The 17,951-nt window shown below is 41.2% G+C and overlaps 1 protein-coding gene across 1 annotated transcript in view; it reads left to right on the top strand.

Annotated features, from left to right (window-relative positions):
• Cobl (cordon-bleu WH2 repeat protein) overlaps positions 1-17,951 on the top strand; it is a 231,435-nt gene that overhangs the window by 123,461 nt on the left and 90,023 nt on the right. Inside the window, exon 7 of the mRNA XM_051165055.1 lies at positions 10,873-11,046. Coding sequence (XP_051021012.1) covers positions 10,873-11,046 — 174 coding nt within the window. The remainder of the gene's footprint in view (positions 1-10,872; positions 11,047-17,951) is intronic.

Raw genomic sequence — 17,951 nt, 5'->3', positions numbered from 1 at the left:
ATATGTTCAAAGTACAGCCCATGAGAATTGACTTCTGGTCTAACTTGTTAGTATTTGTATCCTACACTAAAGGAGATCACAGTGCTTCAGCAAGGTTACGATGCACACAGAAAAGAAAGGGTTTTTTAGCCCTGAAGCTTCTGCCACAGCTGGACAGCAGGTTTTAATGCACATATCTGGAGAGAGCAGTATAGTCACCTATTACCTTGTGTTCAGGGAAAACTGCTTCTGCCCATTCCTCCTCCCCAGGCATTAACATCTCCACCCATAGGGGTTGAGGTCAGGAGAACCAGGCACAAGTACCAGCAAGCCAGACCCAGATGTCACTTATGACCCCAGCCTCACTGCATTGTTGAGAACGCTGACTCTCAAGAAGCAGAGGATCTAGAGAATTTATATGGCAGAAGTACAGAATGGAAAAGCTGCATTCTAATGTCTTTGTTGAATCACCAGGATATTGGTTTTGCTTTGTTTTTGAGTACCATCCTCCCCAAGTCTACTGTCTCCTTTAAAATATCACCTCTTTTACTGAACAGTGTAATGGCAGCTGCGTTCCTTTCCTTCTGTGGCTCTCAAGTTCCTCTGCTGCATTGCCTCAGCTGCTAGCTATCCATGAGGTCTTTCCCAGTGTGGATCACAGTTGCTGGTCCACATTAGCCCCAAACTTCTGCTTGGGGAAGTATTATAAAACTACGCCATAGTCTTCTTCGGGTTTGCCTTTCTAGGCTAAGATCCATGCATTCACACACCCTCTCACAGTGGCCACCATCATAGAGAAAGATGGGATGGTTTGATAAGTAAGTTTCCAAAATCCAGAGGCTGAGATCAGATACTACCACATGGTGCCTGAAATGGTGTGGTCATTAGGCATGGAGGCAGCAGGCTTTTAGCACGACACAGTTCCAGGGTGACTGTGATTGGTAACTACGGCTGGGTGTCTCTCCAGAGGAGACAAGCATGGACGCACATGTCCATTTTATTGGGCAGAGTTTAGAACACATGTGTATAGCTACAAAACAGCTGGGAAGATGATAGCATTTGGCTTAGCACAGATGTTGGAATAAAGTAAAGGAAGATGGGTTGGGTGCATGCACAGCTGGCAGAACCGCCATTACCCTGTTGTGAGTGAAAGTTGCCTCCTTTCTGTGTCTGCCTCTGCTGCCCATTGCATCTCTCTCCTGGTGGCAACAAAGTGGAAGATTGGTAGAAAGGGTTTGAGTATAGCAGCCACTTTGCTAATTTACTTTGTAGGAAGATTAAAAACTTGCCTACATGGTTTTAAGTAATTGCACATGATGTTAAAAACAGCAACAATCAAGACATATCCAACAACATTTTAAAACACACTTCCAGGCAGCATCTCAGGAATGGGTTATTATTATTCAGGTAAGTTAGGATGAGGTAATGTTTACATGTGTTTTTGTCTCAGAGAAGAGATAATTCCTTCTGATTCTTATGTCATTCTGCCTTATGCAAAAATTATGTGCTGGAAAACCTGTTAATAGCAATTAATTGCTAGGAAGAAAGCATATTCAACAGCAATATATTAAGAAACACAATAATATAACTTCAAAAGAAAGACCAATATTTATGTGACTGTTCTCCTGGTGTCTCATGAAAAATGGGCCATATTTGGTAAAACCCTTACATTCTGAGGCCCACAAAAGAAGACAAAAGCAGAGTCCTCAGTCAGCTCTATGAGTGTGTACATTTCAACATATATTTAAAAAAACAAAACTAAACAAAAAAACAAACTGCATTCTGTGTGTTCCTGTTTGGCTATTCTGAGGAGTCCTGTTGTCTAGCCAGAGACGAAGGTCTGAGCTGGAGAATACTGGTGGGTCAGCCAGAATATTTTCCTTTTTAGGCCAGAGAAACAGAAATGCCCCTCAGCTCACACCTGCCTACCCTCTGTCCCTTCAAGGCTACCAGGTCTGCCCTGCAGCCATATTTCACGGAGGGAGACGATGCTGCCTCCAAGCTTACTAGCGCTTCCTTTGCTTGTGTATAAAGCTGCTTTCAATTTCAGAATATTTTTGTCCTTTGCCAGCTTCTCCTTAGCAACAGAGTACTCCAGGAAATCAGGGACCAGCGAGAAAGCTTAAAGCAGTGATTTGACAAGGGAAAAAAAAAAACTGGGAAGCCTTGAGGATATGAATTAACAGTTTATTCCCTTTCTCTTGACTTTGGTCTGGCAAATGGGCTAAAAAGATGTTGGAGAGAGATGGTTTCTATACAGAATCAGAGGTCTCTGCAGTGATAAATGCTGGAGCAGCTGGCAGGAGCTTTTCATGAGGCCAGGGGAGGTGGTGGAAGGTGAACCATGTCACTGACTGCATTTGATTGGTACCAAATACCCAGGTCATCTGAGAGGTAGAAGTCACAGCTGCTATTATACAGCTATGGATAAGAACACTTCTCTACTGTGACAACTGTGGCATTGAGACTGGGTTTTGTTTGGTTTATGTTTGCCTTTTTTCCCCTCTGTCCAGGGTTTCTCTGTGAAGCCTTGGCTGTCCTAGACTCGCTTTGTAGACCAGGCTGGCCTCAAACTCACAGCAATCCACCTGCCTCTGCCTCCCAAGTGCTGGAATTATGGGCATGCACCACCACAGCTGGCTTGGCTTACATTTGAAATGGCTCCTTCTTCTGAAATTCTTTCCTGAACCAGAAATTAGCAGCTACCTTGGAGCACTTTACCATGTCTACTTTTTATTGCCTTGTGCCTTGCCAGTCCTTCCTGGAACATTGACATTACAAGGGCAGCCTTGCCATTTCAGATATTAGCAGTTTCCTCAGACACTGTCTAAACCTTTATAGCAAGGTTGCAGAGTGTGTAAATTACACAGTGATGGCTTTTTTGAGTCAGAGTATATTTTCCTCAAAGATCATACGCTATGTGAACTAGGCATGGCTATGAAGCCATATCAAATCACCGAAGAAATACCTATTGGTGGATCTGAGTTGAAGAATGCACTCAGCACCCTGTAGGTGCTGGTCTTGGTGTGCAGGTGAAAGAGTGAGCATGTTGTGTCCCCTACGTGTCTTGCTGTGAGTTCTTGATCTCTGCTGCAGCGAAGTTGATTAGCACGCTTTCTGCTTTTGAAGAAATGGCCTTCCTCATGTCTTCATCAAGGAGGGTTGGACTATGCCTCTTTAATTTTTCCTAGTATGTGGTTTTTTTTTTTTTTTTTTATCTTGCCTTAAAGCCTGGTAATGTATGCTTGGAAAAATAAAAGAACTTACTATACTTTATTTTAGGTAAACTATAATTGATCTTAAATTTCTTAGTTTCTTCTTGATTGCTTTATGAAATATACTATATCATGAAGACCACATACTGACTTATTATCAAGGCTTAAATCTATCTTCTTTAAACTATTTCATTTATTTTTGAGATTATAATATAATCTTATTATTTCTCCATTCCTGTTCCTCCCTCCAAAGTCTGCAACATACTCTGTCTTATACTCTTTCTAACTCATGGTTTCTTCATTAATTGTTGTTACATACATACATACATACATACATACATACATTCTAAATATATAAGTTTTACCTGCTCAGTCTGCATAATGTTGTTTGCCCATATGTTTTCCGGCTTGACCATTTGGTGTTGGATAACCAATTGGTGTGTTCTTCCCTGAAGGGGACTATTTCTCCCACTCTCAGCATTTCTTAGTGGCCGTGGTTCTTTGTGTAGGGTTGAGGCCTTCTGTGCTGCCACCCCTCCGTGTTAACACTTGTGTTGTTGTTGTCCTTGTTCATCTCATTTTTAGATCATGTTAGTGAGACTTTGTGGTTGTAACTTCTGATATTCCCAGGTGACACTTGTCTGGGTGCATTTGTGTCACACATACCTTGGCGGTAACCGACAGCTGTCTAATTAGACTTACCCTCAGCTCAACAAGAGGGATATCCTGTACATTATTGCAAACCTAGCCAACTACCCAGGGCCAGTGAAGCTAGGAATCCCAGAGAAGAACCTACAACTACCACTTTAGTAAACCCACACACTCCTTAACTGCATTCTAAATACTTTTTCTCGTACTCGCAGATAGGCGAATTCCTCACCTCTCATCAAGAAAGCTTCTCTTGGCAATAGAGAGAGGCCATTACAGAAAACCACATGGCATCAAAATGCAGAATGATAAAGCACAGTCCAAATGGGAAGAAATACACAAAACAAGTCCTGTGCCTAAGACTCAGAAAGCATAGTGAAAGAGGGGACTGAAGGACTGTAAAAGACAGGGGATGGGGCATTAAGTCTTTTTCTTAAACATCAGAACATCTTTTTGATACCCTCCCTGTTTTCCTAGCCGTGCCAGTGTCCTGTGGAAACCCTTAGCATGGCAGATTAGGCACAGTGGGTGAAACTTGTTTTATCTTTCTGTGGTATCTGGATGGAGATGTCCATCTCAGGCTTAAGCATTTAATGTACCAGGAGGCCACAGGCTGGAGTTGACACACAAAACTTATATAGATCTTAGTTTTCTGTGATTCTGTGGCATAGATCAGTGAATTAAGATTGCAAAATTTGGGGTATGTTGATGAGGTGAGACCAGATCTCGTGGCAGTTTATGCATAAATGAGCTGAGAATTTTTTTTGGCTCAGAAACTTTTACTAGTCTCCTTCTATTTTGCTGGGAGAGCTCTGATTGGTCATATCAATATGGGGAGGGTAGATAGTGCTATTTGAGGATAGGAGGCTGTTGATTTTCATCTCTTCAAGGCTTAACATAGAAAGCAGCTTCCACATAAGTTCATGTCTGGAAAGGGAACATCTCAGAGCTCCAAGATCCTATAACTTTGTGCTGGAAGAAATGGAGCACACGTGGGATAACAATTGAGATGTAATATGAATAAATTAAAAAATATATTAAAAAAACAAATGGAGCCAATGGTCAGAATATTCTCCACAGTTGAGTGGAGAGTGTGATACGACTTTCTCACGTGTTCTGGTGCCTCACATTTGACCATGTCCCCTGGAGGGGGAGACCTGGTAGCACTCAGAGGAAGGACAGCAAGTAGCCAAGAAGAGACTTGATACCCTATGAGAATATATAGGGGGACGTAATCCCCCTCAGGAACAGTCATAGGGGAGGGGAATAATGGGAAAATGGGGGGGGGAGGAATGGGAGGATACAAGGGATGGGATAAACATTGAGATGTAACAAGAATAAATTAATAAAAAAAAAAAAAAAACAAAAAAAAAACAAATGGAGCATACTCCCCAGAAGTCCAGAAAGCTCTGGCCAGAAGCAAACCCCTTGAGTTGAGGAGCTCGGTGTCTCTGCTTGACTCTGAGTAGCCATTGTTGGTTTTCATCTTTACAGAAGAAATAACTAGACACATTGTGAAAATGGCCCCATGGGTTTGTTCTTTTTTCTCCTCACTGCTCTAAAAGTTCATGGAGCAATCCTGCTTCCTCTTAAAGACTTACTTACCTTTACACACTCTCCAGGGAGTTGTTGACATGCTGAGGACAGTCAAGGCACTGCAGAGGGACGTGACCATTTTGAAGTGATTGTGATAACCTCTGGCAATGCTGTATGTCCAAGGGCTCAGTAGAAGACCCACTGCTGTTTGCCTGAGACTGGGACAAGCACACGAGACACGGAGAGCCTTGTATCTGCCTGACACCCTAAGTTGAGTTAAAATCAGAGTAGGATTGGGTTTCAGAGGCCACACTGAGTCTATCTGACACTTCACTACAATTCAATTTTTAAAAAGTAGTGTATAAAATCTTGTAAAAGAGTGTTATTTTAAAATGAATTCAAATTTTTTATTCAGCAAGATAAATATGATCCATGCAATAAAAGAAGCCAAAATAGAAAAGATTTTGTAACTTCTTAAAAATTACTACACAGAACAGCTAAAAAACAAAAACAAACAAAAAAAAAATCAACCAAACAACAACAACAACAACAAAAACTTTCTATATGAGGAAAATAGCATAAAGGAAAGCTTAAGAAGATATAAAACAAATATTTCACTTAAAATTACAAAAATAAATGTCTAATAGGCATAGAACAACAATCTCCGTGAGAGCAGCGAGTGTTCTTAACTTTTGATTCATCGCTCAAGGCTCAAAGGCTCAGAGGTTAAGAGCACTCCCTGCTCTCACAGAGGACCTGGGCTTGGTTCCTAGCACCCATATGACAGCTCATAACTCTATGTAATCCAGTTTCATGGGATCAAATGCCCTCTTCTGACCTTCCTGGGCATCAAGTACACACATGGTATACATATGTACATGATCAAACCAGACAGAATCCAGAACTGAGAAGAAGTAGACACAGAGTCCCACCTCAAACAAAGATGCTATTTGCAACTGATACCTGCTAGGACAGGGAAAATCCCATTTTCTCTAGTTGAGTGTCACTGGGTATATCAACCCTACTCCATGGCAGGTCCCATGCCCGGGACTAGTTGGCCAACACAAATTCAACTCCACATTTTTATTGTGCACTTTTTGTTTTGCTTTGGTTTTGTCTTACTAATTATATTTTTAGTTTGTTTTTGGTTTGGGCTTATGTTGTTTTTTTCCTGTTGTATATATGGTTGGCTGGGTAGGGGGTAGGGAGAAGAGAATCTAGGAAGAGTTGGGGAAGGGGAAGAATATGTCCAAAATATACTATATGAAAAATACTTTTAAATGATATTTTTTAATGGAATAGTGTGAGTGGGACACAAGAAGACAAAGCATCCCACAGGCGGACAATGCTCCATCCTCACACAGTATGGTTCTATACAGTAGGAGCCAACTAAAAAAATTGGATAAATGGAATGGGGCAAGAAATCTTGACTCCATGCTATGCATGCTTTATCTCTTGTTGCTGTCATTTATTATTATCAACGATACCTGCTACTTAATGTTATTTTCCTCTCACATGACTCCTGGATAGGTTTCTAAGTATTGTGTATAAATCCAGGGCAGGGGGAAGAATAGATAGGAGGTAAACGCAAGAGTTGCTGATTGAATTGAAATGCTACCACATGTCAAAATAAAAGCCAAGTGGGCAAGTTACAATAGACCCTATAATAATCACGTGTGGGTTGTGGTGGGAAAAGATGTTTGTTGAGCAGACTTGATGTGGAATATTCCTGTTGGGTATAGATTCTACTAGGTTATAAGGGCACAAATGGTATAATGTAAGGTGCTCACTGTCTTAAGAAGAGTGATGACATGCTCCCTTGTGGGGACCTTTGAGTGGACTTCTGACTTTTGCCAGCCAGGGCTATCACACAGTTGCCCTATTGAAGTCATGTTTAATGCATTTATCAGCTGACTAGGAAGCCACTTGACACTTCTTGAAATTAAAAATATATATAAGTGTGTGGGACTGTTTGTAGGTTTGTGCATATGAGTGACTGTGGAGGCCAGAGGAGGGTGTTGGATGCCTTGGAGCCAGAGGTACAGGTCCTGTGAGCCATCTTACATGAGTGCTGGGTATTGAACTTGGGTCCACTACAAGAGGACCATCTCTCTACCCCCTCATTTGATACCTCTAATGTGACAGAAATATGCCTACTTACCCCATTTATTGCATATAACAATTTTGAAGCAAATAGAATTCCCCCATTTTAAAGTCCTTGCCCTAGGTATCGACTAATCAAGATATGAGAGTGCCTTTTAGGGCAGAAGAATTATACAGTTAAGACTTGAAACCATAAAATAAGTTTCTTGTAAAATGTTTTAAGGAAAATAAGCTCGATGGACCTTCATACAAGGCTCAGGACCTTTAGAGGACAGAGGTAATTTCACAGGCATGTTGTGTGATCAGTCAGGCAAGCATAGTTAGTGATAAACACTAAGGCCAGAGGAAGGGAAAGCCCATGACTAGAGAGAGGAGATTGAAGAAAGGCAATTTTGGATGCAGAATTGTGAAGTCTGTTATCCTGAGAATGGTAGTAGTGTTCTGGGATGCCAAACAGTATAGGAGTTTAGTGTTATTGTCCATTGAGTGAAACTAGTGTCCCCAGGGAAAGAGTGTGTGAGTTTGTGCTCATACTGTGTGTTAAATATATACAAAAGTGTGTGTGTTTGTGTGTGTGTGTGTGTGTGTGTGTGTGTGTGTGTGTGTGTGTGTTCAGCTCACTGAATGTATAAGTGTACTAAGCAGCTTGGGAGATCCTGGACTCTATGTTTCTGGCTACTGGCAAAGAAAAACTGAGGCTTAGGCTCCTCTTATATACAGAGATAATTTGAGTCAACTTGTCACCAGCAAAACATCTCCACAACTCCAGTCATTGAATGAACGAAGTTTCTTCTCTGGTTTGCTTCGTATACTTCATTTAGGCACCTGAACACTTAGGTCCTGTGTTTTTGAGGTTTTCCAAGAGCAAATTGGAAGCAACTTATAGAGGAAAAAGTTTAGGGGTGAGGGAGTTGCTTATAATTTCAAATGGTTAGTTTACGACCGTCATGGCAGGAAATATGGCAGCAGGCAGGCAGATATGGTACTGGAGTAATAGCCGAGAGCTTGCCTGTTGAGATTCTTATGTAGTGGAAATTTTAAACACAAGATAACAGCCACAAGATAGAAACACAGCTAACTGAAATGGCATGGGCTTTTGAAATCTCAGAGCCCACCTAGTGGGCTATCGCTGCTCCGACCTTCCTAATCCATCCCAAGCAGTTCTACCAACTAGGAAACAAACATTGAAATATTTGAACATATGGGGAGCCTTTTTTAACCACCAAAGCTTTAGTAGGTAAAGTCAAAGCAACCTAAGACTAAATTTCTTTCTAAGGAAATTGAATAGTAAAAAATTTGATTGACTAAAGTAACTAGATCGTTGCTTATTTCTCTTCTTTAATTAAAACAATTATGCAATAAGGTCTTGCTCTATAGCTCAGGCTGGTTTCAAGCTTACAATCCATCAGCCTCCCCCTCCTCAGTGTCTGGGATTATAGGCATGTACTGCCATGGTCAGCTGTATATTTATTTTGCACATGGGAAATGAGTCGGTCACATGAAACCTCATCCACAAGTTTAAATGTGAAATCAGAATTTCCCAGAGGTTCCAGCACCATCCATTCATTCCAAGAGATGTGATCTCATAAACTTTTCAGGCTCTAGGTATTATGAATGCTGAGGACACATCAGCGACGACATCAAGACACAGTCACTGTCTCCACAGAGCCCACATAAATGCGAGGGAAAGATAGACAAGTCGTTACATAATCATAATCAGTTAAACATTTTGAGTCCTCGCTATGCGCCAAGAACTCTTTCCTGCTCTTTAACATGTAGTAATTCATGTAGTTCACAATGATCGTTCTGTTGTGTAGGAGCTATTCACTTCAGTTTTGAAAGGGAGAAATTGTTGACGAGACAGATTAAAACTTGCCCAAGGTTATATGGCTGGTGGGTGGCAAAGCCAGAAATCAAACTCAGACAGCATCTCCCAAGGCTGTGGCTTTGTCTTTCTCTGCCTTCACTTTATGTGGAACATCCAGGATGACTTGCACTATAGATCACGATCAATGGGAGTGACGGTGCAGCCCGGGGTACGGCTGCCTTTTGTCTTTAATGTGACACTGGAGTTCTAGTGCTCTAAGTGCCTTTTCTGAATGGACATTTCTTTCCTTATTTTTCTATTAAGAAATACTTAGGTGACAGATGATTGAAAGAAAGTGGGTATGTTGCTAAGGTCATTTCTTAAGCATGGAAATTGTTTCTAGAGACGAACAAATTAGTGTGTTTGGTGACAGGCATATATTTGTTCACAAGCAATTGCTGCCAAGTCCTGTGCAGTTGGTGTGAGAGCCTCCAAAGCATAGTGCTTATGATATACCATCACATTTTCACATAACTTCCAAAGGTCAGAAGCTGTTTAGGCCAAGGAGTATACTGTGTAACACACCATAGCACAACGCAGCTGCCATAGTGAGATGTTTTAGTTTTTATTTTCCTTTGGTGGTGAGGTTACAGGGGTAGAGGATGAACACTGAATGCTGGGAAATGAGTAGGATTGGGGTTCATGTTGGGAAATTATGGAAGAACAAGAAACTGGCAATAGTACAAGCAGTTTTCAGTGGTAAAGGGCTGTCGCGACGCACTGCCTTGGGACCGCCCCTTCTTTACAGTCTCTAAGAACTCAATCCTGTGGCACGTTAAAATTTTAATATGGCTAATATGACATGTTAACATTTTAAGATAGCTGACGGAAATGCCAAACGATTCTAGCTCTTAAGAGTTCTTAAGGGTTCAGATCAACGGATAGCTTCATGATTGAGCTGCATACATAAAATCGTAGCAGTATGGTTGCCTAAACAAGACCTGAAAACGGCAATACCAACTGACATGCCAGTGAGAATGGGGGAAGTCTCACAAGGCCCCACTCCTGGTGAAAAATCTATAGGTCTTACTGACCTCAGAGAGAAAGAAACTCTTATCTGGTCCTGAGATGAGCCTCTGATAGGTGGTCCAGTCCCAAGCAGCGGTAAACACATTAGTATGAGTGACAGTAACTGACCATAACAGGTTCTATTTATAAATGTGTGTGTGTGTGTGTGTGTGTGTGTGTGTGTGTGTGTGCAACAATAATGATTAAAGAAAAAGAGGTTACAGATTCGAGGAATGTGGTGAGAAACATAGAAGGAATTAAAGGGAGGAAAGAGAAGGGACAAGTGATCTACGCACAGTACTCACATGAAATTCCCAAAAGAAAGAGTGAAATAAAAGAAAGCAGGCCTTACAGCATATGTCTGGAATGCTGCGATGTTTTCTAGGAGGACAGTCCTTCCTGCTGGCCAGTAGAAATAGATGCCATTTGAAGGGCGAGAAAGTGGTTTCAAGTTTGAACATCTGCCCAAGAGAGGTCACTTTACTGATGAGGTATTGTCTGTCTCTTCCCCTACAGGGCTGCGTCACAACACCCAACTCACCGTCCATGCATTCTCGGTCCCTAACTCTGGGTCCCTCCCTGTCACTGGGCAACATCTCTGGAGTGTCTATGAAGTCGGACATGAAGAAGCGCCGAGCCCCTCCACCCCCAAGTCCAGGGCTCCTGGGTCAAGACAAGGCATCAGAAAAGGTAGGGGATTACACCTCTCAAGGCCAAAGCATCTTTTCACTGACCCATTTAACTCCTGCTGCAGATCCTTAGAAATGCTGAATTCTTTACTCTTGTGGTTTTAGCAAGCTGTGTTCAGGGTGAACATCTGAGCTTTATTTAGAAGTAAAAGTGAGACACCACCCTGTGTCAGTTACTAAGGAAGGAAACTATTTTGGGGTCTTTGGTTCTTAAGGACCCAGTGCTCTCAGGGTAACATTCATTTTATTTTAGCACTGAAATTTTGGGAGTGTCAGAGAGATTGCTTATGAGAAATTAAACAAATAAAGGTACTTGGAGAAAGTTGAAGCTTCTGAAAGAGAAAGTACCTAACCTAGATTACCCCCAAATTATTCAGACTCACAGAAAGGCTAAATCTTCTGCATATTAACTTGCTTTAAATATGATATGGGGTTTATTTTATGGGCCCCGTATTTAAGAAGTCTACCTTTTATTTATCTTCAGAATAGTACACAGCTAGGAGTTAGGTCTAAGGAGTTATGTTACCTAACCTCTGGTTTCTAGTGGCCCTTACTTGGAATGTCCTCTCTTCCCAGAAATAAGGAACCATGTGACACTATAAACTCTAATTTCATTTTCTGACATTTCTCTTAAAGCTAACTGCACTCCCAAGATGTTAAATAGAAGTTCCAGAAGCAAACTTTATACATTTAACTCTTGCACTCCTCTAAGTAACATGGTGAAATCTCACACTCATACTCTTTCCTGCTAGGACATGAGCCATCCCTTTGTCCAGTGTGTCTGTACTATATGTGCTATCTGCCCGCTGGTGTTAAGTGGCTGTTTCACTTATAATGAACTGTTATAGTATTGTGGTGCCATAGTCACTTAATCCTTATTTGACTTACTTGTGACCCAAACGCCAAAAATAGTAATGGAAGCAGTTGGTATTTGCCAAAGAAAAGCTTTTATTAAGTGAAAAGGTGAAACGTTATTGAAAATAAAAGAAACAAAGACAAGAGAGAGTGTGTATGTGTGTGTGTGTATGTGTTGGATGTGTGTGTGTGTGTGTGTGTGTGAACATGCATAGTTTGGTACTAAGGCCTCAGGCATCCCTGAAATCTGTCTCTTCTGAAGGTGTTGGGGGAAGGGTAGCTATCATTTCTCATTTCCAAGTTCCTAAGGAAATACTGGGGGAAAGCTGAAGTTTTATTTTTCTAAACGCATCCACTACTGGATGAAGTGTGGAGAGTACCTCCAGGGTACCTCAGAGGGGCCTGTGCTTTTGGCCCTTTGTACCTGTGCAGTCATCCACGTGCTGAGGTGCTGTTGAGAATGAAGGTGCTGTTTTCTTCATTGGCTGTTTTGTTTCAGCCGGCCCTGCATTACACCTTCTGGGGCAGGATGCCTACCCTGACCACTGGCATCCCATGAGGCACGCTGAGCATCCTTTTCTTCTCTGGTGGGTTTCATGTCCACTTTCATGCCTGGTGCCTTGGGATCCTTTGCTCTGTCCCTGTGTCATAACTCTTAGGAACATCAGAACACAGACAGTCTTTAGGTCTGAATCATTTCTACATTAGTCATAAAATGGCTTTTCCTGAAAATATACTTAAATATACCAGAAGCTGTGTCCATTCCACCAAAATGTGAGGCTTGGCCTTGGGTCTTCGTGACAGCTGCAGATTTCTGAGAGAGGGTCCTGATATGTTCCTTGACATCTGGGTTAGTTATTTTTTCTCATTGTTGTGCTAAAACACCCACACATGTCAACCTGAGATGGGAAGGGTTGACTTTGTTTCGCATACAGTCCATCATATCAAGTAAGTCACAGCAACAGGAGCCCGAACTTCTGTTACACCTTGTCAAGAAGCAGGGAAAGGTGAGCCAGGACTCAGCTCCCCTTTTCTTTTTAATTCAGTCCATACCTCAGTTTCAGGAGACAGTACTGTCCACACGTAGCATGGGTTCTCTCTCAGGCAAACCTGTCTGGAAATGGCATCATAGCCACAGCCAGGGCTGTGTTTCCAAGGCCATTCTAAATCAGGGCAAATAGACTGCAGATTAATCATCATGGCATCTTTGTCAGCCAATCAGTCAGTCAGTGTGTCTGTCTGTCTGTATACCTGTCCTGAAGATGCCTTTGTTTTTCCAGAGGCCTTCTTAACCTCGTATATCAGACCATATATGACCTCTGTAGGCTCTTTTTTCATGTTCACTAGACATTTACCTCAAAATCCTATAATATAACACATTTTTAAAGATGCTCTGATTTTTTTTTTTTTGTCTCAGACATTGATTTCTTTTGAGATTTTTGTGATACTGCAGTCATGTTCTGATGAAAGGAAATTTAGCCACAGAGGCACATGAGGGTGTTCCACACTCGGTGCAACAATGTAGCCACTATGTGAAACTGTTTCCTGTGACCGTAGCTCATCTCTTTAATCAGTTTACATTGTGTACTTTTTCATAACACCCACATGTATTGATAACATTAGCCATTTCCAGCTACCCCTGAGATGCCTTTTTCCTTTCGGTTGGGATAGATATTTCTTTAGAGATGAAAATTATGTTTCAGGACCAGGGTTATGTAAGTGCTTTTCTTCAATAAGAAGCCCTAATGTGACAGAACATAGATGGTACAGCAGCATTTCAATTTTTTCTTCTATACAAAGATATTATGCTTTGTTTTCCTGGATTTAATTTAGTTACTCATACTGGATAGTCTGCTAGAGCAGAAAAACATATAGTGACTGGAGAATTGGGAACTTTAAATGGAAAATAAACAGTACATTCTCCCCTGCAGAATGAGCAGGGCTCCCTCTGCAGCAATGAAAGCTTCTGCTGAAATCTGTTTTATTTGGCACAGAATGAGTTGAGAAATTGGTTGCTGGAAACCATCTCCCTTTTTAAGTATGTGAGTGAAGTACAGATTGCGTTTAAGCTTTCCAATGAACATGCCTCTTTTTAAAATGAAATATATTTTGTATTTACCAATTTCTGGGAAAGGAACCCCAAAAAATATGTTGTCCTGGTTGTTGAGAAGGACATCGGTTCCTTTTCGTAAAATTTCCTCCCATCTAAAGATAAGTTGTTTGTTTGAAAACCTTATTTATGTGTAGCTGTTGCTAGAACCAAAATCCTGAATAAGAAGAAAAGGTTTAGTTTCAGTACTTGACCAGCTTCTGAGAATACTTAGGTTTTCATGTTTACACAACTCTTTCTTTTTTAGCAACTAGGTGGTAAAATTCAAATTTTAATTGTCAGTCATCTAAAGATAGACTAAATTTGCCATGTTCCATTTTATCTAAAAATTTAAAAATAAATGGTTATTATGCATCTTTATGTAATTAAATACTCGATTGATCATCAGCATTTGTGTTTGGAGTTAATTTTCAAGCGATTATTTTGGCCGGGGGGGGCTAATGTTGGAGTTACAAAATAAGTAATATCACCTTCGTACAAACCTCTTTGCAGGGTATTTGAGAAGATGAGTGGGCACAAGGGCACAGTCTCTTTAGGAGGAGCCCACAGCTCTGGCCATGACATCTCGAACCTAAGCTCTATTATGGCGACCTTTCAGGTAGAGATGGCCGGAGGACTGAAGGGTGTTGTCAGAAGGTTCAGGGTCTAGCCAGAATTAGATTAAGCACACTTAAAATTAAATCATGTATGGCTGCACAATACCAGGTATATGAAAAAATGTTACCCTGGGACAGACTTATGTGTTAAAGAACTCTAGCATCTTTTCCCCTCTCTTACTGATATTTTCCTTTCTCAGCTATGTTGACGATGCAAAACAGTCTTTTCTGAAATCGAAGAGAACAATGTTTGCTTTGAGCCAAATATGAGTGACCATGGCTTGGTTTCTAGTTGCCCCAAAGGCTGTGTTTCATGGTAAAACTAGTTATACAAACTTTTAGTAGTCATAAAATGTGTCTGCAAATAAATTGGTAAGGATGACATCAGGTAAGTGTGTTACGGCAATGTGGAATGTGTCCGCTATAGCTTAAAATGCTGATGAGTAACAAAATGAATATATCCCAGAAGTTTTATCTTATTGCCAAAAGGATGTTAGGTCACAGAGGTGGGTGAGAGATGACTATTGAAAGGACTAACATAGCCAAGATCATTTCAGCTCTCCATCTGCCACTTTCTAGTTCTCCACTATCTGGAAATTCTCATCAGCTAATCAGATTTGTGAATCTTAAGCATAGGTGTGACTTTTATTAATATTTCTAACTCTTTCGTAACCACAAAGAGCAGAGCCACTGCCCACTCCTGGATACCTTCAGAGAGTTATGAAGAATAGGGTTGCCCTTCCCGCAAAGTCCTGTTTATCAAACAAGGTAGGAAACTCTTAACAAGACAGTCTTCTCCAGGTAGCCTCACTGTCCAGTAAAGAATGCAACAACACCTTTCGTGGTCTCCTGACACCTGCATTTCCCCAGAGCTGTGCATATCACACAGCAGTTCACTTTGCTCTTTCATCTCTATTCCCAGAGAATGCTATTGTCTAATTTCAGTTATTATTCACAAATACATAATGAACAACTATTCCTTCCTTATATAGGTATACATTTGTTATTTACCTATCAAACTATATATCTCTTCTGATGGGATAAAAACGAAAATATTCTAAAGCTATTCAGACTTTTCTTTTGTTCCATATTATTTGAAATGTTGCATTCCAGTGTTCAGCATCTCCAACTTGCAACATGACAGGGATTTTAAAAAAAAGATTATATGAGATTTATTAAATGATCTTGGGGAGAGAAGGAAAGGAGGGAGGGGTACCCAAGAGGGAGAGAGAGAGAGAGAGAGAGACAGACAGACAGAGAGAGAGAAAGAGAAATGAGTAAGAGAATGAAAGGGATTTTTGATATCATCTTGGGCTTCTTGCCTCAGGGTCGCAGAATGATTAGCAATGTTGACTGTTATAAAAACAAAACGGCAAAAGGCTTGCTTTATGATCAAGTATTAGCATCATCTGATGTAGGCTTTTCTGTGAAGGTGTTGCTTATTTGTTTAGTGGGTACTGGTAGAATTCTCTGCTCCAGGACCACGAATGGCCATTCACTGTGCCCATGCATCAGTGACGTATGCACACGGATGCATAACATCTCATATCCTGTGAAGATACAGAATGGTTCTAGATGCTAGATTCTTAACTGAAAATATCACTACTCCTTTGATTTAGTGGTAAGAATATTACAGAAAATTATAAAACTGCCGAGGGCACTTCTGAAGGAATACTTCATTGAGAATTGAAGTGTCTGTTTTACTATTAAACGTAAAGGCTGTTTCTTTTTTGTTGTTTGTTTGCTTGTTTGAGAGAGGGTCTCATAGCCTAGGCTGGCCTCCAGCTCACTCGATATGTGGGGCCAGCCAAGGGCAGCCTTGAACCCCTGACCCTCCTGTTTCCACTCCTGAGTTCCATGACTACTGGCATGTTTCCCACCACAACTCGGGGCTTTTATGCATACAAAGCAGCAACTCTATATCCTGAGCCCTAAAGCCTGCTTCCTTTTTCTTTATTAAGCAGAATTCCACTGTAGGTTTGGGACTTTTCAAGGAAAAGTTGCACTGTAATATATTGTATCTAATATTCAAAGAAGGAATAGAGAGGGGGAAGGAAAAGTTAGACTTTTTGAGTTAGAACTTAGAAGAGTAGGCAGGGTTAGCAGACAATCTCTGTAAGCATGGTCCACAAGGCCGGCTCGGATAGACAGCATGGCATATTGTCTTTCTCATGTCATTGACACTGCTCTACAGAGCGTTCACCTGGGCTAAGGTAGGCTCTGGAAGTCCTGGTACTGTGCAGTCCCTGTAAACTTGGTGAACCATGCCAGACTAGCATGGCTACTGTGAGGTGGTTAGTGCCTTCTACTTCATAGACTCTAGAAGAGTTAGAGAGGTGGGCTTCTGGTTTTGCCTGTGGAGGACTATTGAAATTGCATTAATTGAGGTGTGAAGACCCTCCCACTTTGGGTGGCACCATTTCCCAGTTGTCATTCTGGACTGTGTAAAGGGAATGTAGAAGAATGGATGCTTGTGTTCTTCCCCCTCTGCTCCTGTTGTAGATCTGATGTGAACAGCTATTTCACGCTCATACTGCCGTGACATTTCTGTGATACATTATACCCTAGAACTGTGAGCAGAGATAAACCTTTTCTCCTGTGCTTCTGCTGTCAGGTCAATTTTTTTTTATCATAGCAACAGGAAAAGAAACCAAGATAGCTACCTTCTTTCACGATTCTTTGCTCCCTTTCTTGATTCCATTTTCTTTTAGCCCCCAACATACAGGCTTAGGAGAACATCTTTCTTCATGAATATCTCCAATATAAGGCTTTTAAATTTTCACATAAAAAGTACAAAGAAAAGTAAAACCAGAAAGCCCAAGCTGGGTGTTGCACCAGACAAGTCACAGATATAAGACTGTTCAATGGTAGTACTTTCTTGTGGCTTTTGGGCAGTAATGTAACCTTCATCCAACTGGCCTTAGGTCTCATAAACATAATTATAGTGACTTAATAACAAGCTTTTGTGGTATTCTAACGACTTTTATACTCACCATCTCACACAGCCTAATGGCTGTTCTGTCTTGAAACAATGCAGTTATTGTGTTCATTTTACCTGTAAGAGCAATACATCTTGAAAGGAGAAATGAGGTCACAGGACAACTTCCATGCCAGTCAGTGACACGTTATAGACTATCTGATGTCTTTCTTACATATAGCCATTGGAGTTAAATGCTGGTTGGCTCCCAGAGATAGGTAACTGTCATTTGTCTGAGTGAGGAACATGCTGCAGTGGGTCTGATCTGCAGCCTTTGCAAGCTCTGGCATTGGTGAGGGGATAGACCAATGTACATTTCACTGCAGGAAATGGCCTTCACAGGAACCTGCCTGAGAGGAGATGCAGAG

Source organism: Acomys russatus, chromosome 22 (genome assembly GCF_903995435.1).
Source record: "Acomys russatus chromosome 22, mAcoRus1.1, whole genome shotgun sequence".
Taxonomy (NCBI): Eukaryota; Metazoa; Chordata; class Mammalia; order Rodentia; family Muridae; genus Acomys; species Acomys russatus.
The sequence above is the reverse complement of the archived record's forward strand: the minus strand, read 5'-3'. Positions and strand labels throughout refer to the sequence as shown.